The sequence below is a fragment of the Cnephaeus nilssonii genome (genome assembly GCF_951640355.1).
Source record: "Cnephaeus nilssonii genome assembly, chromosome: 4".
Taxonomy (NCBI): Eukaryota; Metazoa; Chordata; class Mammalia; order Chiroptera; family Vespertilionidae; genus Cnephaeus; species Cnephaeus nilssonii.
Window position 1 is genome coordinate 7,735,867 of NC_137075.1, and position 27,513 is coordinate 7,763,379.

General features: G+C 39.5%; 1 protein-coding gene across 19 annotated transcripts in view; it reads left to right on the forward strand.

Moving 5' to 3' along the window:
* Nucleotides 1-27,513, forward strand: part of PARD3 (par-3 family cell polarity regulator) — a 696,667-nt gene that overhangs the window by 272,225 nt on the left and 396,929 nt on the right. For all 19 annotated transcript variants that reach the window (XM_079769113.1, XM_079769103.1, XM_079769104.1 and 16 more), the window contains exon 5: nucleotides 16,988-17,119. In XM_079769113.1, the coding sequence (XP_079625239.1) occupies nucleotides 16,988-17,119 (132 nt within the window). The remainder of the gene's footprint in view (nucleotides 1-16,987; nucleotides 17,120-27,513) is intronic.

Sequence of the window (27,513 nt, forward strand, 5' to 3'; positions counted from 1 at the left end):
CTTATTATCATTATTTTATTGATTTTAGAGCAGAAGGGAGGGAGAGAGAGAGGTAGAAACGTCAATGATGAGAGAGAATCACTGATTGGCTGCCTCCTGCACTCACCCTACTGGGGATTGAGCCTGCAACCCAGGCATGTGCCCTTGACAGGAATCAAACCAGGGACCCTTCAGTCCACAGGCCAATGCTCTGTTCACTGAGCCAAACCAGCTAGGGATAAATAGGTTTTAAAGTAGTTGAAGTATAGTGGGTCAGAAGTCGTTGAGTGTAATCATTGTTTCCTTTATAACTCATTTAATATCTTGGGTGTGTGGTTCAGCTTCAGTTGTAGCAAAGAGAAACACAGTAGCCATTTTAAACATAACAGGACTTAATGCTAAGAATTTGTTTGGAGAGAGATTAAAAATGGTGATAGAGTAAGTGGATGCTACACAGACATGCTCCCAAGACTAAATTGGAATTACAACTGAAGTACAAAAAACCCCCAATACTGAATAATCAACTGAAGACTGCCTGGAGAGAACCCTGATAACCAGGAATGGAAAGTGGAAACTATGTAGAGACTGGTAGGATGTGTACAGCAATGAAAGGGCTTGCCAGGATCCCACAGACAACAGTTGAAGTTCTGGAGATACATTTCAGCTGTCGGGGGTTTGCTACTGAGAACTCTGGCATCTAAACTCCAAGCTGGAGCCCCCAGGAGAGAGCACCAGATCTGAGAAAGGTGGGCTGTGAAAACCAGCAGGGTGGCCTGTTTGCCAGGGAGAGCCGACTTGAAATGCAGGCACCCTCCTAAAGGACCAAGGCACAAAATTTTGTGTGCAACTACTAATCTTGGCTTCAGCAGAGGGAGGGCAGAGTGGACAGTAGCTCTGTGAGCAGAAGCCAGGATTGGGGCTCTGGAGTTAGAGTTTGGAGGGCAGACACCTCGGTTTCCTGTGCTAAGTTTTTCCCTCATGCTGCAGAGGACATTTTTCTCAGGCATACCTTGGCTATCCAGGCAGTTTTTGCCTTTGGGGGAAGACAGATGCCCCACCTTATTGGGAAACCCCTTGCCACACCCTGTGGAGTTTCAGAGGCCCATTAAGAAACTGAGTATTTAAAAAAAAAAAAAAAAAGAAAAGAAACTGAGTATTCAGGCAAATGCAATTGGCCACACCCTGGTGGAAAACTTCTCGCCCGACCTGTGTAAGATTGCTTTATGCTACTCAAGGCTGGAAACAATCTGTCTGCAGGCAGAGGTGGATCTCTGGAGGCTTTGTGTCTTTGCCTTATATAATTAGTCAGAAACAGCATTTGACACTGTCCTGCACTAGAGATTGGGAAGTGTAGCACATCTATCTAATACACAGTCACAAAGCCAGAGACAGCCAAACTGAGGAGACAAGAAAACAACCCTCAAATGAAAACAAGAGAATTCTCCAGAAGAAGACCTAAATGAAATGGAGATAAGAAATTTATCAGATATACTAGGTGTACCGGTTAATAATGCAGATTTTGTAATCAAAGAAGACATGATAATTTCAAGAGAAATATCAAAGTGCTTTATTCAAAGAAATGTCCATCGCTAGCTACACATTTCCCCAATCTTTCAGGTAATTTGTGGATACAGTCCCAATACAACTTTTCTTGTTTTGAGACAAACCATTCAGAGACCCAATTTTTCACTTCTTTGTACATTTTGAAGTGCTGCTCAGAAAGTGCGTGTGCCATTGATCAGAACAAGTGGTAATCTGAAGGAGCAAAGTTTGGTGAATACAGCGGGTGGGTTAATAGTTCCCAGGCAAGATCTTTTAACATGTCTTTAACTGGTTTTGATTTGTGTGATGGTGCGTCATCATGAAGCAAAATTACTTTGCCATGTCTTAAGGCACATTCTGGTCGTTTCACAATCAAAGTGTCGTTCAACTTGATTATTTGTTGTCAGTAGCAATCAGTATTAACTGTTTCACCTGGTTTTAGAAGCTCATAATACACCCCACCTTTCTGATCCCACCAAACACAGAGCATTGTCTTCTTTCCAAAGCTATTTGGCCTTGCAGTAGATGTTGATGGTTGACCTGGATCAACCCATGATTTTGTGTGTTTGGGATTATCATAAATCCACTTTTCATAGCCAGTCACAAATCAGTGCCAAAAAGACTTTCTTTCATGCTATTGAAGCAACATTTTACTGATGACTTTTTGGTTTTCCATTTGTCTTTCGTTTAGTTGATGTGGCACCCATTTTCCTTCTTTTAAAATGTTTCCCATTGCTTGTAAATGATTGGAAATTGTTTGCTGAGCAACGTTTAATCTTTCTGCAAGTTGTTTTTGAGTTTGACATGCATCTTCATCCAATAATGCTGGTAATGGTTGGTCTTCAAACTTTTTCAGTTGACCTGGAAATTCTTTGTCTTTCACATCGAAATCATCACTTTTAAAGCGTTTAAACCAGTGTTCACAAGTATCTTGAGATGGAGCATGTTCACCATAAGCTTCCCGAAGTATATGATAATTTTCAGCAGCACTTTTCTTAAAAAAAGGTAATGAATTAAAACTTCCCGCAAATGCTCTTTTTTTGCACGAAATTCAACATTTTTAATCGTAAAAATATCTATGATCTTAATACCTTCAGCAAATTTGACATAGGAAGTTTTGAAGCTTGCTGTCAATACAACAAAATAGCATACATATCAAATCGCATATATACCAACATATGTGTAACTCCATCTATTGAAAGAAATCCACAGTATTAACTGGTACACCTAGTATAGTTCAGAATAATAATGGTAAACATGCTCAACAGCATGAAAAAAGATATAGTAACTATTAAGAACGACATAGCACCAATAAAGAACAGAATGGAAGGGATATGAAGCAGATTAATGGAAGCCAAGTATTGGATCAGTGAATTAGAAGACAGGGTACAAAAAAATCAGAGAGCCAAAAAGAAAAAAAATAATCAAAAAACATGAGGACAGCTTAAGGAGTTGTGTGACAACGTGAATGTAACAATATTCGAATAGCAAGAATGCCAGAAGGAAAAGAAAGTTTGCAAAGGATAGAGAACCTGTTTGAAGAAATAATGGCAGAAAACTTACCTATCCTGTGGAAGGAAAATGTCTCCCAAGTTCCTGAAGCACAAGAGAGTCCCAAGTTAGAAGAATGCAAACAGGCCCATGCACAGACACATCATCATTAATGCCAAAGATTAAAGACAGAATCTTAAAGGCAACAAGAGAAAACAATTTGTTACCTACATAGGAGTTCACTTAAGGCTGTCAGCTAATTTCTCATCAGAAGCTCTATAAACATGAAGTACTCAGGGTCATGAAAATCAAGGTTCTGAAAACAAGATTACTATATGGGGAAATAAAGAGCTTTCCTGTCAGAAAAAGGCTAAAGGAGTTTATCATCACACAAGAAATGCTAAAGTGACTGCTGTAATGAGAAGAAATAGAGAGAGTGAAACATAGGCATAATATGGGAATAAATAAGTACCTATCAATAATAACCTTAAATATTAATGCATTAAATGCTCCAATCAAAAGGCCTAGGGTAGCTGAATTGATACAATAACATGACCCAACTATATGCTGTCTAAAAAAAAACCCACTTGAGAACAAAAGTTAAAGAAGATTGAAATCATATCAAGCATCTTCTCAGACCACAGTGGAATGAAAATAGAAATCAACTATAGTAAAAATACTAAAAAAAACATTCAAACACATGGAATTTAAATAGTATGCTATTGAACAGTGAATAGATATTGATAAGACATTGTGATTTTTGTCTTTCAGTTTGTTTATGTGATATATCATGTTCAATGATTTGTGAATATTGTACCAGCCTTGCATCCCTGGAATAAATCACACTTGGTCATGGTGTATGAACTTTTGAATATATTGCTGGATCCGATTTGCTAATATTTGTTTGAGGATTTTAGCACCTATGTTCATCAGGGATATTGGACTGTAATTCTCTTTTTTGTGGTGTCTTTATCTGGTTTTGGTATTAGGGTGATGCTGGCTTCATAGAAAGAGCTTGGAAGTGCTCCTTCCTCTTAAATATTTTGGAATAGTTTGATGATTATAAGTGATAGTTCTTTGATGTTTGGTAAAACTCTCCTGTGAAGCCCTCTGGACCTGGCTTTTGTTTGCTGGCAGTTTTTTAAGTACTGATTCTATTTTATCAGTTGTTATTGGCGTATTCAGGTTTTCTGATTTTTCCTGATGCAGTTTTGGGAGATTGTATTTTTCTAGGAATTGGTCCATTTCATCCACTTGTCCAACTTGTTGGCATATAGTTGTTCATAGTATTTCCTTACAATCTTGTATTTCTGAGGTGTCAGTGGTTACTTCTCTTGCTTTCATTTCTGATTTTATTTATTTGGGTCCTCTTTCTTTGTTTCTTGATAATTCTGGCTAATGGTTCATCAATTTTCTTTGTCCTTTTAACCAGCAAGCTCTTGGTTTCATTGATTTTTTGTTTGTTTGTTTTTTAGTCTATGTCATTTATTTCTGCTCTAATCTTTATTACTTCCTTCTACTTACTCTGGGATTTTCTTGTTGTTCTCATTCTGATTCCTTAAGTTGTAGGGTTAAATAGTTTATTGTTGATTTTTCTTGTTTTTGAGGTAGGCCTGTAGTGCTATGAACTTCCCTCTCAGGATTGCTTTTTCTGTGTCCCAGAGATTTGGGGTTGCTGTGTGTTCATTTTGTTTTGTTTCCAGGAAGTTTTTCTTTTTCTTTTCTTGATCTGGTTGATAACCCGTTCATTGTTTAATAACATGCTTGTCTTTCACATGTGTTTATATGTTTTGGGGTGTTTTTACTGTAGTTGATTTCTTTTTAAAAAAAATATATTTTATTGATTTTTTACAGAGAGGAAGGGAGAGGGATAGAGAGCTAGAAACGTCGATGAGAGAGAAACATCGACCAGCTGCCTCCTGCACACCCCCACCGGGGATGTGCCCACAACCAATATACATGCCCTTGACCGGAATCGAACCTGGGACCCTTCAGTCCGCAGACCAATGCTCTATCCACTGAGCCAAACCGGTTTCGGCTGTAGTTGATTTCTAATTTCAATGTGTCCTAACATGTGGTCTATCTTTGTGAATGATCCATGTGCACTTTAGAAGAATGTATATTCTGAAGCTTTGGGTTGAAATGTTCTATAAATGTCAATTAAATCCATCTGACCCAGTGTGTCCTTTAGAGTCACCATTTGCTTGTGAAGTTTTTGTCTGGAAGATCTATCCAGTTTAGTCAGTGGGGAGTCAAAGTCCCCTACTATGACTGTATTGTTGTAAATCTCACCCTTAAAGTCCTCTAGAAGTTTTTTTTATATATTTATATGCTGTTATATCAGTTGAATGTAAGAGTTTTATCCTCTTCTTGCATCAATTCCTTTAGTATGATTTAATGATCTTTGTTGTTTCTTGTGATGGCCTTCATTTTGAATCTATTTTGACGGATATGAGTATTGCTACTCAAGCTTTTTTTTTCTTTTCCGCTTGCATGGGTAATTATTTTCCATCCATTCACTCTCATCCTGTGTGTGTCTTTTGTTCTGAAGTGGGTCCCTTGTAGACAGCATATAGTTGTGTCATGTTTTTGTATCCATTTAGCTACCCTATGCTTTTTTATTGTATCATTTAATCCATTTAAATTTAAGTTTATTATTGATAATACTTACTTATTGCTGTTTTAATTCTGTATGCCTAGGCTTCTCTCTCTGTTTCTTCTTCTCATTACAGCAGTTCTTTTATCATTTCTTGTAATACTGGCTTGGTGGTGATGTACTCCTTTAGCCCCCCCCCCCCCCCCTTTTTTTTTTTTTTTTTTTTGTCTGGGAAGATCTTTATTTGACTGTCTATTTTGAATGATAGTCTTGGTGGATATAGTAGTCTTGGTCTCAGATCCTTGCTTTTCTTTACCCTGAGTACTTCATGCCATTCCCTTCTGGCCTGTAGGATTTCTGATGAGAAATCAGTTAACAGCCTTATGGGAGCTCCTTTGTAGATAACAGTTTGATATTCTCTTGCTGCCATTAAGAGTCTCTCTTTGTCTTTAATCTTTGACATTTTAATCATGTTGTGTCTGGGTGTGGGCCTATTTGAGTTCTTTTTTCTTGGGCTTCTCTGTGCCTCCTGGACTTGTGTGTCTTTTTCTTTAATAGGTGAGGGAAGTTTTCTTCCATTATTTCGTCAAACTCATTCTCTATCCATTTCTCCCTTTCTGCCTCTTCTGACACATCTGGTATTTGAATATTGTTATGTTTCACGCTGTCCCACAGCTCCTTTAAGCTGTCCTCCTGTTTTTTAAATTGTTTTTTATTTTTGGTTCTCCGATTGAGTCATATTTTTTTTGTTGTTGTTTTTTAAATTTTATTTTATTGCTTAATGTATTACAAAGAGTAGTACATATGTCTCCTTTTTTTTTTTCCCATTGACCTTCCCCCAGTCTCTCCTACCCCCAGTATCTTCCATCCATTGGTTATGCTTATATGGATGCATTCAAGGCCTTCGGTTGATTTCTTACCTCCCCCACCTCCCAACCCTCCCCATCCTTCCTGCTGTATTTTGACAGTCTGCTCGATGCTGCTATACCTCTATATCTATATTTGTTCATCAATTTATAATGTTTTTTATTATCCATAAGTGAGTGAGATCATGTGGTATTGTTCTTTAATTGACTGGCTTATTTCACTTAGCATAATGCTCTCCAGTTCCATCCATGCTGTTGCAAATGGTAAGAGTTCCTTCTTTTTTACAGCAGCGTAATATTCCATTGTGTAGATGTACCACAGTTTTCTAATCCATTCGTCTGCTAATGGGCATTTAGGCTATTTCCAAATCTTAGCTATGGTAAATTGGGCTGCTATGAACATAGGGGTGCATATATCCTTTCTGATTGGTGTTTCTGGATTCTTGGGATATAGTCCTAGAAGTTGGATTACTGGGTCAAATGGGAGTTCCATTTTTAACTTTTTGAGGAATCTCCATATTGTCTTCCACAGTGGCTGCACCAGTCTGCATTCCTACCAGCAGTGCAGGAGGGAATTTTTGCATTGAAACAAATGGTTTCTTATTCTATATTTCCGCAATATAGGAATGTGAGCTTGCCAAGACATTTGACCATCAGGTAAATAGCTGTTTCTGTGAAAAAAGTCTTGGAGTTGCAGCTTAGCAAGGCAGGAATAGGCTTCTATACCAAGGCATTGGTAGGTTCTGTGTAATTTTATTGAATTGTAATTGGCTTGGGGAGGGGTTAGGTGGAAAGAGGACATTTACTTGCCCTACTCTGGAAAAAATGTGGTCCACAATCAGGTTAATCCTACCACGAAACAGTGAATCAATATGTATTTCTCAGCCTGGGTAGCTTTTGATACCTGATGATGTGTGGGTACATTTAGATGATAAGAAAAATCCTTGATCACGTCAGGAACAACTGTTATTTACTAGCAAGAGGAAGTTTCCCACTCAACAGCAAAGCTTAATGGGGCAGCCTTGAAGATGGACAATTAAAGTTATAATTAAATAAAAAAGAGTATTTCCTTATGATGTTTAGATATATTACTAGAGACCTGGTGCATGAATTCATGCACCGGTGGGGTCCTTTTGGGTGGCCTGCAGGGATCCGGCCAAAACTCGCAGTCCAACACTGCCTGCAGCTCCTACCTGCCGCTCCTGTTCATCCCGGCCCCGCTGTGCCTGCCGCGATCAGTAGATCAGGAGAGGCTCGCGCTGCCACAACAGCGCTCACCAGCCATGAGCCCTGAGTCTGGCGCCCTCCCAAGGGGAGTGGCCTGCGGGATTGGGCTGAAACCATGTCTCCGACATCCCCTGAGGGGTCCCAGATTGCGAGAGGGCGCAGGCCAGGCCGAGGGACCACCACCGGTGCATGATCGGGCTGGGGATCAGTCCGGGGAGGGACCACAGGAGGGCTCCAGGGCGTGTCCAGCCCATCTTGCTCAGTCCCGATCGTCCGGACCCCTGGTGGTCAGTGCACGTCATAGCGAGCGGTTGAGCAGCCTTAGCATATCATTAGCATATTACATTTTGATTGGTTGTTCCATTGTTCTGCTGTTCGGTCTATTTGCATATTGCCCTTTTATTATATAGGACATTAAATAATCTTTTAGATAAAGTAATGATTTTATTGTAGTAGATTATTTTTTGTCATTGCAAATCTTTAGGATTTTGTATATTGGCACTGCCTAATCTACACTAATAAAAGAGAAATATGCAAATTGACCATCACTTCGTGACGCCCACAACCAATCAGGAGTGAGTATGCAAATTAACCCAACAAATATGTTGGCGGCCCCGCCCCCGGGTAAGCGAGCCTCCTCAGGGCCTCCCTGCCGCCCTCCACACCTGTCAACCATCCTTGCAGCCTCCTTGTGGCCCAGTCCCTGGCCTCAGAGATAACCCTCTGGTGTCTGGGTCGTAGCTCCCAGTGTCTGGCGTCTCCCTCTACCCCACCCCTGCCCCGCTGCTCTGGTAAACAAAACCCTAGTGTTGGAGCAGTCCCACGGGCATGGACGCGTGCGGGATCTCACTCGGTGCACAGTTAGCGCACCCCAGGAGCCCCAGGCCAGCCAAGGGGCGATGGTGGCGGCCGTTGCAGCAGCAGCAGGTGGCTCAGCTTTGTTTTGAATAGATGAAAGAGGCCACCTACACAGTAACCCAAATGATCAGATCTCCCTCCTCCCTATCTCGCCAAATCAAGAGGAGAGGGGCGATGAGCATGAAGGGAGGGTGAGTGGGCAGGAGGCAGAGGGCAGAGGAGGAAGAGGATGAGGAAGGGGCCAGTTGCATCCCACTTTCACAATGGGAAAGTGAAACGCACTAGTGCACCCAACCTCTCCAGTCCTCCCCACTGCCTCACTCCCCCCACCTCTTCCCCTCCGTGCCTCCCTGGGAGCACCAGCGCTGCACAGAAAAACTCTCAGGAGAAGGAGGGCGAGGAGGAAGCGGAGCAGGAGCATGCAGGGCTTGCCACCGCCGCCGCTGCACAGGCTGCCCGAGCGAGCCTGCGTTGTGTTGGCAGCCAGGAGAAGGAAGGCCTATTCTTGCACGAATCTTTGTGTATCGGGCTTCTAGTAACCTTTTATAAGTCTAAAGGAAAATATGTGTTTTTGCTTTGAACTTTATCAGTATACAAATTAGAGGCATTTTTTCACAGAATGAAATTGAAGTGAAATAATCCAGTCAGTATAACATGATCTTACTCATATGTGGATTCTAATGAGCAAAATAAAATCACATTCAGCAATCCTATATAATAAAAGCGTTGCAAATCTACTGAACGGTGGAACGACTGGTTGCTATGACACGCACTGACCACCAGGGGCAGACGCTAAACGCAGGAGCTGCCCCCCGGTGGTCAGTGTGCTCCCACAGGGGGAGCGCTGCTCAGCCAGAAGCCAGGCTGACGTCTGGCAAGCACAGCAGCAGTTGCGGGAGCCTCTCCCACCTCTGCTGCAGCGCTAGGCCCGCTCCCCTAAGCTGTCAGCTGGACATCCCCTGAGGGCTCCCAGCCTGTGAAAGGGTGCAGGCTGGGGTTAGACACCCCCCCTCCTCAGTGCACGAATGTCGTACACTGGGCCTCTAGTTTATTATAAATACAGCTTTAACTTGTTTCAAAAATACTAAATAGACACTTCTCCAAAGTGGACAACAGAAGGTCAAGAGACATATGAAAAAATGCTCAAAGTCACTAATCCTCTGAGATATGCAAATCAAAATGATAATGAAGTATCACCTCACACCTCACCTATCAGAATGGCTATCATCAACAAATCAACGAAGGACAAGTGTTGTTGAGGATGTTGAGAAAAGTGAACCCTAATACAATGCTGGTGAGAATGCAGACTAGTGCTGCTACTGTGGAAGACAGTATGGCATTTCTTCAAAAAATTAAAAATGGAACTCCCATTTGATCCAGTGATCCCACTTCTAAGAATCCCAAAAGACCAGTCAGAAAGAATACGTGCACTCCTATGTTGATAGCAGCACAATTTATAATAGGTAAGATTTGGAAACAGACCAAGTGCCCATCAGCAGATGAGTGTATAAAAAATCTTGGTACATTTACACAATGGAATACTATGCAGCAGTAAAAAAGAAAGAACTCTTACAATTTTCAACAGCATGGATGGACTTGGAGAGTATTATGCTAAGCCAAATAAGCCAGTTAGAGAAAGATAAGTATCACATTATGTCACTCATATGTGGAATCTAATGAACAAGATAAATCAGAGACATAGAAGCATGGAACAGACTGTTGAACCTCATAGGGAAGGCAGGGGAGGGTAGGTGAGTCTGAAGAGATCAACCAAAGAACTTGTATGCATATATGCATAACCCATGCACTCAGACAATAGGCCTCAGGCTGGGTGCCAGGGAGAACTAGAATAGGTCAATGAGGAGGAAAAGGGGACATATGTAATACTTTTAACAATAAAGATTAAAAAAAATATTAATGAAAAAAATTTGTGTTGGTTTGGTTTTCCCTTATTTAGGTTATGAAGTTTTGCAAATACATTTAACTTAAAAAATGTTGAATTTTTTTTTTTTTTAATTCTCACCCGAGGATATTTTTCCATTGATTTTTAGAGAGTGGGAGAGGGAAAACAGAGAGAAATATCGATGTGAGAGAAACATATTGATTGGTTGCCTTCTGCATGTGCCCAGACCAAAGCCCGGGCTTGGGAGGAGCCTGCTAATGAGGTACATGCCCTTGACTGGAATCCAACCCAGGACCTTTCAGTCCGCAGGTCAACACTCTATCCACTGAGCCATATTGGTTATGAGTGTTGACTTTTTTTTTTTTAATTACTTTATTGATTAAGGTATCACTTTTTAAAAATATTTGACTCTAGTTTGATTATTGAATAATGTAGATAGTCTTACATATTCAGAGTTAAGACGACCATATTTAAAAAATCATTTACACCAAAATAACTGTTTCCAGATTGAAAGTAGAATAAACTATGTACATTTCAATTGGAAACGGTTAATTTTCAAGCATATATTGTGAAATAGAAAATGTTTGGAAAGTTATGATGTGAGTGATACACTCACATCGTACATACAGTATCATAGCTTTACCAGTATAGGACTATATTCTCTGTATGTACGTGATCCAAACTTCAGACAGAATTGTCAGCATGATCATGGCTGGCTAGTAATACCTGCATGATGTTATCAACAAAATAATATATGTGTTGCATAGTGATTAATAATATATTTTATAAATTCTTTATTTGCCTGAAAATGACTGAAGACTACTGCATTTTTTCCCCACACATCACAAATAAATTAATATATGAATTCATTATTGACTTTACCATCACAAAAAAAAATTAGGAAAACATTTTTGTTATGATGGCTTAATGTCAGTGTTATTTTTTTTACCAAGTAACTTCTCTGAGTTGATTCTAAAAATATAAAACTGTGAATGTTTCAGGTGGACTTCAGCATTTATCTGATTACCCTGTAGTGGTCTGCTGCATGAATTACATGTCATAGTTAATGTAACTGGTGATATTCCACACTGCTTTTAAGATGCAATTGGAAATAATTGCATTTTCCACATACATTGTATACTGGAGGTATGACATTCATTTGAAATAGGCACATAACAATGGTTTACATCTTTTAGGGTCAATCTGAAAATTCTCTTACTACATTTTCACTGAATTTTATGTCTTTTAAGGCATTTCATTATCAATTTTTTAAAGAACTTATGGAAGTATTCTTTTAAAGTGTTAGTATTATGAAACCATCTGATAATAGAAAACATTGTATTTAAGAAAAGCCATCTGAGTTGGTGTAGGCCACTGAGCTAAGTGCTTGAGTGGAAAGATGCATGCTGATATTTTGCCTAGGTTTCACTGTGATAGTAGAAATAGTAATTTAAAAAATTAAATAAATTATTAAATAAATTATAACTTAGAACTGTAATTAGAAGTAAAATTAGAATATAATGCTAATAAAAAGCATGACATTATCAGTTCTATTGATAATCATGGAGTGCTTCTTAGAAAAGGTAGACTTTGTACTAGAGGTTGAAAAGTGTTTGTTTTTTTACAGAATAAATGTTCTTGAGAGTCTAGGTCAGTGATGGCGAACCTATGACACGAGTGTCAGCACTGACACGCGTAGCCATTTCTGATGACACGCGGCCGCATGCCGAGGATGAAACATTTGCTGCTCCTGAGGATGAAACATTTGCGACTAGAGTCTTGGAGTTTGTTTTTTCCTCAAAGTGACACACTACCCGAGTTATGCTCAGTTTTTTGGCGAAGTTTGACACACCAAGCTCAAAAGGTCGCCCATCACTGGTCTAGGTTAAGAAAGATGATTGAAGGTCAAGCACACTTGCCTGTAGGTTCCTCTGGTAACCTATAGTGCTTGTCCTAGGTGTGATGTGACCTAACATACCTTGTAGAAACGTCCTCTGTGGGACAGTGGCATGGTACATTGTAAGAGAGCATAAGTCTTAGCCAGTGTCCAGGTCAAAGGCTATAGTAATTTCAGATAAGAGACAAGTTGATCCTGAATGGGTGATGGGCAAAATGTAAAATCTTGGCAAAGAACAGCAGATTACCAAGACCTAGATACTGTATGGATTAGAGAGGAAGGGAATTGTTGAAGAGGATTATGAATATTTTTCATTGATAGATGAGTTTCATTTTGAATCTGTTGATTTTGAGGTATCTTTGGGACATCCTGTTGGAAATTTAGATCATGAATTCAGGAAAAACTTTAGAGTTGGTGACCTTTGCCTGGAAGTTGTTAGGGAGGAGGTGTTGATATTGTACACTTTTGAGTTTGCCTGGGAAGGCAGTAGTAAGCAATTTATTGAAAGAGTCAATAAGTCATTTAAGGGAAGAGCAAGAATGACAGAGAATCAAAAGGAATCTAATGGAAGTGCTAGTAGCATACTGTGTTCTCGACACCAAGAATAGGAAGCAGTTTGTGGCATCTAGTCTCTTTATTTTAAATACATATTTTTCTCTTTGTAAATGGTATTTTGTCACCGTGCAGACATCCAGGTCAGTATTCACTTTTTACCTAACAGTTTTAGCATCCATTGATTATCTTTGATTGAATGAGTATTTCATTAGGAGTTAAAAATTGTGATTTTTGTAATTTTATTATTTTACTTTCACTACTTGGCATTTTTCTGAAAAGACAAGCTTTTTTCCCTCTTCCACTGACATTTTTGGCTTCTCTGCAATACGGTTTCTATTGAAAGTCAGAATATGTTTTTAACACTTTTTCTTTAATACTTTTTTCTCCTTAGTGGCGGAAAATGAATAGAATAGCCAGATTCCTACCAAATGGTATTTAGCCCCAAAATCCTTGACATAAAAATTCTACTTGTGTTTCTCTATATTTCCAACCCCTCTTGTCTTCCTGTACATTTAAGGTGCTGTCATTAATAACTTTATGTGCCCTTTATGACTTACTTGAATTTCTCATCAATATGGACTATCATGTAAAACTGATAGTTTTGCTTTGTTTTGAAGTGAACATGTTCAAGTTTTAAGGAGGGGCTCTTAGTATTTAGGAATACATGAGCTTTAGTGTTTTTATTTGCTTCATTTTTTTTTGGACTTTGTCTCTGCCCTCTGTTTATTTTACCATTTCTATGTTCCTATAGGCAAGGTCAGTCCCCAGTCTCTGGGCCTGGAGCAGCATCCAACTCCTACCAGCATTCTTTTGCACTCACATTTATGCTCTGTCACAGCTTTCTTGAGCTGCTCTGACCAGAAATGTACCAAGATTTTCTAGTAAAAAGTACTTGCTGCTAATGTTTAATGCTGCTATTACTTTTTTTAAAATTCATTTTCTGACCCCAGCCAGTTTTGTTCAGTGGATAGAGCATTGGCCTGTGGACCGAAGAGTCCTGGGTTTGATTCTGGTCAAGAGCACGTACTTAGGTTGCAGGCTTGATCCCTGGCCCTGGTCAAGGGTACCTGTGGGAGGCAACCAATCAATGTGTCTTTCTCAGATCTATGTTTCTCTCTCTCTCTCTCTCTCTCTCTCTCTCTCTCTCTCTCTCTCTCTCCCCCCTCCCTTCCACTCTCTTTAAAAATCAATGGAAAAATATCTTTGAGTGAAGATTAACAACAAAAAATGTTTATTTTCTGTAGGTTAATTAAAAAAAAAACTTTAAAAATTTCATGCTAAAGTTTACATTGGTTAATATGTATAGATTAAAAGTTGTTTTTTTTCCCCATTTCTCAGTATTGGCATAGATCCAAGACTATAAATTTATTTTTAAGTTTTATTATCTTATGGGACTCATGAAGGAACAAAAACAATATCCTAAACTATTGCTAAGGTCTATACAATGCAAACCTTTTATATCACACTTTTTTCTATGTTTATATTCACGGTTCATGGTTTAAATAATGAAGAATAAGTATCAGTCATGTATGTAAGGTGTACAGTTAGCCTACCCTTAACAAAGTTATTAAGGAGAATGTTTTAGTACTTCTCTTGAAGTGGGGTATTGATGTAAGTGGGGGGAAGGTAGGTTAACATTTCTAATTTGTTCATGTAGGAGATATTTAGATTTAGTTATTGAACTAAAATGTTTGCGTTTCCTACCTTATAATAGCCTTCTTATTACTTTTTAGAGCATTGAAATTAAGTTTTATAGCCTGATAGCCAAAGCAAATTGTTTAAGCTGTGATTTAAAGCAGCCATCCAATAGCCTGTGGTTACTCTTGACATTTTAACCCTTTCATGCTGATACATCAGCATGACAAAAAGCTTCTCTCGGGCAACAAACAAAGTAGAAAATGCCAGTCACTTAACTTCCAGTTGTTAATATCTCAGGAAATTGTGCTGTGAATATTTTCCTGTTTTTGTTTTGTTTGTTTTTTGCTTTTGTTGCTTGTGAAATAGATGATAAGCACAATTTTAAAACATAAAGAGCCATCAAGTGTGCTGATGTTGCTAAGGGTGGGAATAGAAGAGGAAGAAAAACTGTTGATTTGGATAAAGGAAAAGCAGTTAGCCAATGACAGCATTTTGGAGGCAGTGATATAAGAAAAAGGGAAGATGTTGTGCTCCTGGAAGGAGCACTAAAGGTGACTTGTTTAAGGCTAGTAGGGAGTGGTTCGATATATTGAAGAAAAGAAGTGTTTGTTTATAGTTCAAACTGTACGTTAGACATGTACTGTACATAACAAAAGTTAAAATAGGGAACAGATTAATTCAATTTACATTATTTCTAATGAGGAAACAATGATTTGGGTTTTTTTTGTTTTTTTTAACAAATTGCTTCTTGAACAGCCTTTCAGAACAAATTAAGTTTGAGAATTGAGGTCCCACTGTATTTATTAACTGACTAGTTTGTGTGTGTTTTCTTTTTTTTTTTTAAGGAAATCAAATGTTTAATACTGTAAGAAATATGGCGAGCCCCCCAATTCAGGGGTCCTGGTAGAACACAAAACATAATCGGGAGCCGGGCAGCAAGGCAAACATCTTTACTTCTATGTAGAAGGGCGCACACACATGGTCTGGGAGCATGTGCACACTGAGCCAGGCGGTCTGCTCAGCTTTATAATCTCTCACGCACATCACCTGTCCCTTGCTCTTGATTGGAGCTCAGGTGCACAGTCTTTTGTGATTGGCTAATTCAAAGGGAGGGTTTGGCCTTTGCTGTTTCAAGATGGCGGCCCCCATGGGAGCTACAAGCCATGCGGCCAATATGGCGGCTGCCAAGTCACGCAGTCCAAAATGGCGGCTGTCTAAACTGTTCTTTGATAGAAAAGATGATTTGTTTATTCTCACAATACTATTCCCTTACACAATCAGTTTTTCAGGTTGTATCACATTTGGTCAGCTTTTATGGATACAGAGGATGAATATCATAAGTCAAATAGAAACTGACAGTTGTGCATTGTCTGTATTAAAGATTCAAGTTATCACTCTAGCAGTGGAAACAACTTTGGTCTCTAACAACTTAAAGATATCACTGTCATATCCCTTTATGCATCTACTAGAGGCCCAGTGCACAAATTCTTGCATGGGTGGGGTCCCTCAGGGTGGCCTGTGGAGATCGGGCCCCAGCTCGTGCCCCCAGCCTCGTAGCCACGCAGCCCCGCCTGGCACCCTTCCTTGGCCTGGCACCGCCCCCTCACCTGCTCCACATTCCCGCCTGTGGGGCGATCGATTGGGGCCTCCCTCCCCCCAGCCCCCTCACTAGGCTCAGTGACTGGGATCCAGGCGGTGATCGCCCCCCGCCCCCGCCCCGCCCCGGTCACAGTCTGCGGGGCGATCAGCAGGATGATTGGGCCCCTGCTCGCACCCACTTTGGCCTGGCACCACTCGCTCACCTGCTCCACCATCCCAACCCGGTCCCACTCTCATCAGGGCTCAATGGGGCTGGCAGCACCTCCACTGCTGCCCGCTGTCAGCGCCGTGGCACCGACACCTGTCATGTTTTGCTCCGTCCCCTGGTGGTCAGCACACATCATAGTGAGCGGTCGAACTCCCCATTGAACGACTGCCTGAGGGGACAATTTGTATATTAGGCGTTTATTTTATAGGATTATGTACCATGCATTGGGATAGACCAATTTGTTTCTTTACTTGATATTTGAAATAATGCTTACAAATAGCTTGTGAACATTACAAGCTCAGAACAGCCAAAGGGTCTTACATCTCTTGCTCAAAGTCATAAAACTACAAAGATCTAAATAGGGAGCCAAATTCATTAGTCTTTCTTATTTTACTAGTAAACCTTTTTGGTAAACTATAGAAAATATCTCAAAATATTATGAGATTGGAAAGAAGAAGAGAAAAAAAAAAACAGTAAAAGTTTTGTATGGAAAGTTTTTTTTGTGTGTTTTTTTTGGTGCATATACTTGGCTTGGGGAGGTTGATTTGGGAGCAAGTGCAAACCAGGTGCATCATTAATTTGCAGAATCTGTTTTTTACAACACAACTTTTTGTTTCTTTTTTAATAGAAAGATGAAAATTACAGAAGCCTCCCACGAGATACTAGTCACTGGTCTAACCAATTTCAGCGAGATAATGCTCGCTCATCTCTGAGTGCTAGTCACCCCATGGTGGACAAATGGCTGGAGAAGCAAGAACAGGTAACATAAGGAATCCTTTTCTATGCATTTTTGGTATAATATCCTAACCCATATACCAAAATATGTTTTCTTCCATTTCAATGATGATTAAAGGTAATTTATTCGAACAGACTTTAGTTAAGTAATGGGCTGTATGTTAGAGTTTGTCTAACATTAATGTAAAATAACTCTGTGGTGGTACCTGAGCACAGGTTTCTCATAAGGAGTTATCAATATTTGTGATACTGAAACATCACAACTTTGGGTTTTGTTATGTGGCTGAGGCACAGATATTTGGCAGTGAATAGTGCAATTTATCAGTAGGCTTTCAAGACCACTCATGGGTTCTTCTCTTCTTACATAGGCAGTAAGTCAAAGGATCTGAAGAGGCAAATTAAAATTTCGTTATACCTGACCTAACTTTATGAAAGAAATTTATGCTACCATGTTGTTTCAGAATTTAGATTGTCATGCTTGCAGATTTATCCTTATATATGTCAAGGACCTATTTTAGGTTTATACTTTTTAGAATTGCTTAGTTCACTTTGCATGATCACCACCTATAATTCATGAAATCAGAATGGTTTACCACTCAGTATAAATAACAGCTGCTTGTCTTGGGAAGAATTGTTTGCAATGTTGTTATATCATTATTAGCGAGGCCTGTTCTTCATATGAAGACTGAAATTTTATCTGGTAAGTTTTGCTGTATAAAAATAAAATTCTGCCCTACCGATGTTGCTCAGTGGTTGAGTGTCAACCTATGAACCAGGAAGTCATGGTTTGATTCCTGGTCAGGGTGCATGCCTGGACTGTGGGCTCAATCCCCAGTGGGGAGCGTGCAGGAGGCAGCCAGTCACTGAGTCTCTCACATCATTGATGTTTCTATCTCTCTCTCCCTGTACCTTCCTCTCTAAAATCAATAAGATATTTATTTTTAAAAAATTTTCCAGTTTTCTTTTTTTTAAGTCTTAATTATTTATTGTTAGTCACATTGTTTTCTTTGTAGTGGGAATGCCAGTGTTTTCTTTACAGTTTTAATAGTTTTGATGTTAAAAATTCACTTATTTGGTTATTTCTTCATTTAGTTATTTTCTTAAAAGGTTCATATGGATGGAAAATTAGGAGAGTACTCAGTGAGAGAATGTTTTGTTATCCATTTCAGTAATTTCTAAAATTTTTAAGAATTTTTTTGCTTAGATACTGGAATAGCTGTTTTTCAATTCAGATTAATGATATCAGTGGAAAGAAATCCTTAAGTGTTTTAATTAAGTCTATGCTTTATAGGATAAACCTAAAATATTTTTTGAATGTAGGATGTTCTAATATGAAACTATTAAAAAGAACAGTTTGAATTTGATACCACTGATGGTTAAAGACATGCACTGATTTTTATCCTAAGTAAATATTAGCATACAAAAACATTGTGTGATTGAAATAATTTTGGATAATTAGAAAATCATGGACGTTCTATTTAGGAAAAACATAATTTTCTCAAAATAATACAGGTTTTAAACTAATTGGTATTATTATTTCATTATCACTTTGAAGAAAATGTTTTTAAGACTCAGATTGTTTAGCATGGGCCTGGCGTCAGACCTGCTGATTATTAGCTTTTTACCATATATGAGATTTGACATGAGATTCTGGCATATTGGTAAATTAGTCCATACCTTAGTTTACTCATTTATCAAATGGGGATAATCATAGAACCTTCCTCAGATGGTTGCTGTATCAAGTAATGTAATACCTGCCAAGGAGCTGGAATCATGCCTGGTTAAAATTCTCTGCTGATAAGAGAAAATGTAGATTGTATAATAAGGAAACATTCATTACTCATTAACAAGAAGCCTGAAGGAAAGGAAGGGGGAGGCAGAGGTGGTAGTGGAGAGTGAGGATGTTAATTTGCAGCTCAGTGGCCTCACTGTGAATCTGGATTCTCCATCTCTTCCAGGAGCCTTCCCAGGGCTCCTTGCTGTGCTCTCAAGCTTGTCCTTTTCCTGCCAAAGACCCAACCATCATATCCTTGCACAGAGGAAGAGGAATAGTGCTTTTGATGATGTGGGGACTTGCATTACTTGCCTGTTCCGTTCTAAATCAAAGGGAGTAAGAGTACCTTGGTTTAGAGTTTGGCTAATTGAGCTTGACCTCCTAGAGCTGGGTGTGAGGTGTAGCCAATTCTCTTCCCTGAAGTACAGCTGCTCATCATTAAATGCAATCAGGGTTCTGTTAAGCAAGGAGGAAGGTACAGTTAGCTAAATATGTAAATATGACCATTTTTATTGCAAGATTAGGAGAAAAAAATGTCATCCCAGAGTTTTAAAAATATTATACATTTAATTATATTCTAAAGGCATAACTTTTATCTTACTACTGCAGTTGTAGATCTCTCTTAAGGAAGTAATATTGTTTGTCTTTGTAAATCCTAAATAAGAAAGAGGTAATATGCAAATTGACTATCACACCCTCCCAAGATGGCGGCACCCACAGTGCGGGTGGGGCAGCAGGGAGCAGGCTCCACGGGCCGCCTTCACCCGGAACTGCTGACTCCCCTGCCCACCGCCGGCTGCCTCCCCACTTGCCTCGCCCGGCAGTCTGTCTGCAGACTGTGGGGCCCTAGGCAGGCAGGGTCCGGCGGAGTCCACGCTGAGGTGGGTGAGGCGGGTGCGTGGGCCACGGCGGTCCCTGCGGCACGGGGATGGACTGAGACTTCAGGTGACTCACCCGTGGCTTCCAGGTGTCGCTGGGCTGGGCTTGGGGCGGGGAGCGCTGGAGTGAGGTGGGGTGGGTTGGGTGGGGGCAAAGCCTCACCGCAGGCAGCAGGTGGGGGTGCGAGCCAAGGTTTAGTGTGAGAGACGGAGAGGGGCGTGGCCCTCGGAGGGCGTAGACCGTCTGGAAGTCCCCATGGGGCGGGGCACCGTCGGGAGGTGTGGGGCAGGTCCGGGCAGGTGGAGACAGCACCTGGGAGCCCAACACTGGACCGCCTGGACCCACCTGTGACAGACACTTGTTGTGGAATTTCATGGTCACCCCGCACTTCCCTTAATATTTTCAAAACTGGAGTGATGCACCCAAGTGGGAGTCCTGTATGGTAGGCATTGGACCTTAGGAGTGGCGGCCAGAGGAAGCCTGTGGCCCAGGGGTTCATAGAAGCGGGTCCCCAAAGACTGACCTCCCGCCTGGGTGGGAGGACGGGCTGAGGTGAGAAGATCCGCAGACGGGAAGGAGTAGGGAGCAGGGAGCAAGCATGTCTCACACAAATCCCAGTCGCTTTGTGGTAATTGCCATGCCTGGAGTATTGTGTAAACCCTGGAGAGAAATATATAGGTCATTTCAGCTTTTATCTCTTAAAAACGGGATTTTTAAACTGCAGCTTTGTTTAACATACTGAATGTAAGGCCCCGTATTTCTTATGAAGGGATGTGACCTAACATGGCAATCATGTCAGGATTAATGATATATCACTTAAATTGATACCATATGGTTAAAAAAACAGGACTTTGACTAAGTCAACAGGTAAATTCCTATTTTAAATTACCTATATGAAAATAAAAACAGAGGAACTGTTGCCTTTCTGGAAAGATGTACATATCCTTTTGGAAAATGAATTAAGAAATAGCTTTGCTTTAATTGTTAAGATTCTCTTATGACAATATTCTGACTTTTCTGGGAGGGGTCTAGAGTTACAATTTTGGTCATTTTTAGATCAATGTGATTCTCCCCTCTCACCCAGTCATGTATTTCTGTTGTAACTATAAGATTGATCTAATTTTGCATTCTTATTTATGCTAATATTTCTTTACAGGTGACTTTGGGGGAGGGCACAAAAGTCTTCTTTGAAGAGCTTTGGACAGTTACTGAAGGATGTCAGAAGCAGTGTTGATTGATCTATTTGGTTTGACATTGAACTCTCAGAAAAACTATCAGACATTACTGAAGACATTGAATGCTGTTAGGTACCGCCATGCTGCCAAGGCCAAGTTCCTTTGCATAATGTGTTGAACCGGCAGTTGGACATCCCCCGAGGGATTGGAGAGAGTGCAGGCCAGGCTGAGGGACCCCCGACCTCCCACTGTGCACGAATTTCGTGCACCAGGCCTCTAGTTTGATATAAAATAGTTTATTTTTTAACCAAAAGGGATTGCATGTAGAAGCCACATTAACATATTTCCCCAAAAAAACTGTCTTGATTTGTTTCTCTTGAAGTTATTTGAAGTATTAGTTTCATAATCAAGCTTTGTAAAAAATAAGTACTTCCTTAGTCTATGTGGTCTAATATAGATGGCATTAGCTATGATTCCTGAGCCTAAAACATCTTTTTACTTGGCTTAAGCTTAAAAAATGATGATGCATTCACTAAATTTACATAAACAGGATAATTAACTAGCCTGAAATCTATTTAATTGGACAATAACAGCAAAAACTAAACCTATATTAAAACTTAGGCTGAAAGCAAGCACAATTGTTTGTGCAGAAGAGGACTAATAGGTTATGCTGCATGCACTGGAAATCTCTTCCAGCTATTCTCATTTAATTGTGAATTTATTCTTGTAACTGTTCTCTATTAGTCACCTGACTTTAATGACCTGATATCTCTTCTGTGGCTTTTTTCTAGTTAGGTTTTGCCATTAAAAATATAATAAAAAGAATGGTATCACATAGATAAAAGAATGTTATATATCGTTAAAAAAAACAACCACAAACAACCCTCTGTCTGTACAATTTGGGATTACCAGGGTAGAAATGATGGCTGGCTGCCTTATGCCATCTGGACTAAAGAGGTTTATAGAGTTCTAGATTTTATATGTCTCCAATGTTTTTGTCTTTGCTCTATTTCCTACTAGAGGGCTTGTCTCTCGTTATCTCTGTTCTGTTTGAAGACAGTCATGAGCACATCAGCTTTGCAGTGGGAATAAACAGTAGGGATGAAAAGGACAGAAGAGTGCATAGAATGCTGAGCTGGCAGCACCTCTGAAAGCTGCACGTGTCTTTCTCTGTTTGTGGAATTGGTCCTACATAAGGAAATATTGAATCTCCTTTCCCTCTGTTAGAATATTGGTGAGTTACACATCTATAACAAAAGTTAAATGATATACTGTACATTATTAGAACTCTGTACCAGGAAGCACTTGGCATCAAGCTCAACATTTTATTCCAAAAATAGTAGTCTTGCTTTTTATAGTGAGTAGTTCACTTTGCTCAGAATTGCCTATAGCTGAATCCTATATCAGGTTCATTTCAGAAGGTAAAGGACTATGTATCTTTCAAAGAACATCCTTTCCTTATGTTAACCTTGTGACTTCCTTTTTTTGAGAGATCTCAGAGGAAGCACAAAGGATTTGAAGAGTGGGTTGTTGTATTGCCTTAAAAAAGTGTTCATGCTTATGCAATTTTGATTCTCAGACCAAAGAAACAATGAAAGTAATAAGCCCCTTAATTTTGATGTTTAATATACTTTAATAAATCTAAATTCCTTTTACCATTACCATTTCTCTATGTGTAGACTATAATTTAATGTTGGAAGTTATTAGATTATATGCCAACTTGTTCTTATATCCCCACTGTTTATTTCAAGTAATAAATTCTACAAAAGAGAAGTCAGGAACTTTACAATACACTAGTGGCCCGGTGCACAAAATTCGTGCACATTAAAAGGGGATTAATTAGAGGAAATATTTTAATATTGCTATTTGCCCTTTCTCTATTATAAAAGTGTCAGAGATGAAAGAAAATTAGTAAAATGTATATGAAAATCTTCCTCCTGTCAAGAGTCTGGGGCGCACCATGGGACCCAGAGTCAAGTCCCCACCCACCCACGTGAGTCTCAAAATCGAGACCCAGACCCGGCCAGCCCACCCGCGCCCCCCACCCCCCATTGGGCTAGATCAAGACCCAGCCGGTCCCACCCTTGTCGAGCCCTGCTGGGTGGGGGGGTGCACCCTCAGGTCACCTGGGGCTGGGGGGGGGGGTGGCCCGAGGTCCCCTGTCAAGCCCCACAGGGGTGGGGGTGGCACAGCCTCAGGTGCCTGCTGATTGCTCACTAAGGCTCGTTATAGGAATTCGGCCTCCACTGTGGGTGCAGCCATCTTGTGTTACAGAAACCCCTGCGACTGCTGTGGGTGCTACCATCTTTGTGGTACAGTGACAGTCAATTTGCATATTCCCTCTTAATTATATAGGATTATTGAAAGAATTAAGGACCAGAAAGTAGAGGGTCCTTGGTGTACAGGCCTGAAACCAATTAGCAAAGATAGCAAGGAGGTGCTAGTCACCTTCCAGCCACAGCTTAAGCTCTGTTATAGGGGAATATAACCTTTAGAGGAAAATCCATGTTCTAGGTTTTTTTTCCATTAAGCAAAACCCTTATCTAATTGGCAGATTATACTAAAGGAGACAAACTGTTTTAGGAAAACTATTTTAAATGTTTGTTGATGACACAATTCAGGTGTGTCACCCTCACTTTTGTAACCTTGTCTGCAAGTGCCTCCATTTAGTGTCAAGTCTCATAGTCTCGAAACCTGGAGTTTTAGGAGCAAGCTCAGTATCTTTTTTCTTATTTTATGCACTTTTTTCACTGTCTCCAGCCATGATGCTTTTACTTCATTCTTCTTCATGCTGAACAAAGCATTCCTGACCTGTTTATTCCTTCTGAGATGAAGATGGCTAATATAGGAATTCTGTCTGTTTTTCTTTAGCCTGTATTTGTTGAGTCCTAGATATTAAGATTAGAAAATAGCTAAGTGTTAAATGAATAGAAAACATATTTAAATAAAATATTGCTACAGAATGAATGCGTATTATTTCTCTTATTTTCAAAGAAGAATAGTTCACCTATTCTAAAAGTATTCTTATACTTTTCAAACATTTGAAAATATTTATGCATTGTAACGAATATTTACATAATACACAATGAGTATATTTGTAACTAGAACCAAGGTTTGGCTGCCTGTCTTCATAAAAACTAAACACATGAGACAGGTGCTGGTAAGAAAAAGGAAAGAGGTTTATGTAAGTGCTGGTCACCTGAGAATATGGGGGACTTTTATCCAAAACCCATCTTAGCATTTTCAGTGCAGACAGGGGTTTTTATAGGGAGGGAGAGGGTAAGCAAACAAAGAGATCAGAAGGTGGGGCTGTGGACATGCAGGCTTGTCTTTGCTCATCCCCATATGGACCTTTAATGCCAGCATACTGGAGCTGACAGCATACCTCCAGCCAATCCTGCAGCTGGGTGATCTGCATCAACGGAAGTTATGGTCATGGCCTTTAAGGAAACTGTTAGTATGTGAGTTCCTTTATCAGTTTGTTACTACATTTTATTATAATTCCATTTAATGGTTAGTCAGTGTAGCATAGAGTTTTTATTCCCTGTTACATATTCACAAACATGGGAATGGTATGTTTCTATGAAAGTTTTTCAATTTTATTTTATTTATTATAGTTTGAGGCCTGGGTTTTGAAGATCTAGGGCAAGCATGTCAAAATCAAAGGCTAACACGGGCCAAATAAACAAGGTTTAAGTTTATGTGGGCCACAAAAAAACAAAAGCTTCAATTTTCATAGAAACGTAGGTTTGTTTCGATAGAGATATGCTGAATACAAAGGGCTGAAATAAATGAGTGATCGTTAACATAAAATAATAAAAATTTTTTTTCTTGAACATTAACTTACCAGACACTGAGTAACTGCACAAATTAATAAGCATAACGCAGCCGAAACCGGTTTGGCTCAGTGGATAGAGCGTCGGCCTGCGGACTCAAGGGTCCCGGGTTCGATTCCGGTCAAGGGCATGTACCTTGGTTGCGGGCACATCCCCAGTAGGGGGTGTGCAAGAGGCAGCTGATTGATGTTTCTCTCTCATCGATGTTTCTAACTCTCTGTCCCTCTCTCTTCCTCTCTGTAAAAAATCAATAAAATATATTTAAAAAAAAAAAATAATAAGCATAACGCAAGTAAACCTATTTTTCTTGTTCTCCAAAAGCGAAATATTTCCTCTTGCTCACACCACACAAGTCAGTATAAGACTAATGACGTGGCAATCGGCTGCTAAAATATTCGCTGCTAGTATTAGTGGAGAGAAATGGTGCGCCTGCGCGTAAGCACATAAGGGAAATGAATGCAACATGATTATAGTAATCAGTCATTAGCGAAAGTTGTAGTTCATTATTAATAATTATGTATAAGAGGATATTGTGAAAATTAAGTTATGAAATCTTCATTAAAACATTTCTTACATACAGTTATATTGGCTGGGCCGCAAAAAGACTCGTGGGCTGCATGCGGTGCGCTTGCTGCCAGTTTGACATGCTTTTAATTAATCTAGGGCAAAAGTAAGTTTAAAAAAAAATAGTCTATTTTGGATGCGAGTATAGAGACAGTAGTCAAGAAACATTTTACTAGTAAACTTAACCAGATTTGCCCAACCAGTGTAGCTCAGTGGTTGAATGTTGACCTATGAACCAATTTCTGGTCAGGGTACATGCCTGGGTTGCAGGCTTGATCCCCATTGGGGGTCGTGTAAGAGGCAGCCAATCAATGATTCCCATCATTGATGTTTCTATGTCTCCCTCTCCCTTCCTCTATGAAATCATTAAAAAGATATTTTAAAAAAATAAACTTACCCAGAAATTACCTTGGCATAGTTTATAGCAAATGATTAAGGCAGTCAGTAAGTAAGGTTTTTCCTGTTTTCCTAGATGTGATGAAATGATGGATGTGGAGTGATCAGGCCATGAGTTCTGCTTTCACATGTCTTACCAGTTAGTTTTTCCTCTGATCTGACTGCATAGGGAAAAATTTTCTTCCTTTCCCTTATATAAGTGAAAAAAATTCTCATTTCACAGACATCGAGAATTATCCAGCTAACAGAGTGTTCATATTATGAAATGATACTTCCTTATTAAAAAATTAGAAGATGACTTTTTCAGATATCTGATTTTAACAGCTGCTGACTGGTCAGTCAAATGACTGCAGAGTCATTCTGCTAAAACATGCAGAAGCTATAGAAGTTTTGACATATGGATAGACAGGGCTACAGTCGTATCAGCCATTGTTAATGGTAAGGTTCTGATGCTAGAAAATACCAACTGTAATGTGTTTTGTTTGTTTATGTATTTTTTAATTATTTAGCCCATAGACACTGAGTAACCAAATTACTGGGTTATAGGATGAAAATAATCAAAGCCCCCTGCCTCCAATTTCTAACTGGTAAAAGGAAGGGGATTTATTTATTTATTTATTTATTTATTTATTTATTTATTTATTTTCTCAGTGGATTCTCTACATTTTATTATTTTTTATTTTTTTAATAAATCTTTATTGTTCAGATTATTACAGTTCTTCTTCTTCCCCCCCCCCCCCATAGCGCCCCTCCATCGGGTTCCCACCTTACTCCATGCCCTTACCTCACCGCCACTGTCCTCATCCAAAGGTGTACGATTTTTGTCCAGTCTCTTCCCGCACCCCCCACACCCCTTTCCCCCCGAGAATTGTCAGTCCACTCCCTTTCTATGCCCCTGATTCTATTATATTCACCAGTTTATTCTGTTACTCAGATTTTTAATTCACTTGATTTTTAGATTCATTTGTTGATATATATGTATTTGTTGATTATAATTTTTATCTTTACCTTTTTCTTCTTCTTCCTCTTCTTCAAGAATACCTTTCAGCATTTCATATAATACTGGTTTGGCGGTGATGAACTCCTTTAGCTTTTTCTTATCTGTGAAGCTCTTTATCTGACCTTCAATTCTGAATGATAGCTTTGCTGGGTAGAGTAATCTTGGTTGTAGGTTCTTGCTATTCATCACTTTGAATATTTCTTGCCATTCCCGTCTGGCCTGCATAGTTTCTATTGAGAAATCAGCTGACAATCGTATGGGTACTCCCTTGTAGGTAACTAACTGTTTTTCTCTTGCTGCTTTTAATATTCTCTCTTTGTCTTTTGCTTTTGGCATTTTAATTATGATGTGTCTTGGTGTGGTCCTCTTTGGATTCCTTTTGTTTGGGGTTCTTTGTGCATCCTGGACTTGTAAGACTATTTCTTTCACCAGGTGGGGGAAGTTTTTAGTCATTATTTCTTCAAATAGGTTTTCAGTATCTTGCTCTTTCTCTTCTGGCACCCCCATAATTCTGATGTTGATACGGTTGATGTTGTCCCAGAGGCTCCTTACACTATCTTCAGATTTTTGGATTCTTTTTTCTTTTTGCTTTTCTGGTTGGGTGTTTTTTGCTTCTTTATATTTCAAATCTTTGACTTGATTCTTGCGATCCTGTAGTCTGCTGTTGGATCTCTGTATATTATTTTTTATTTCAGTCAGTGTATGCTTAATTTCTAGTTGGTCCTTTTTCATATCCTTGAGGGTCTCGCTAAATTTATCGGCCTTTTCTAGAAAATTCTTGGAAAACCTTATAAC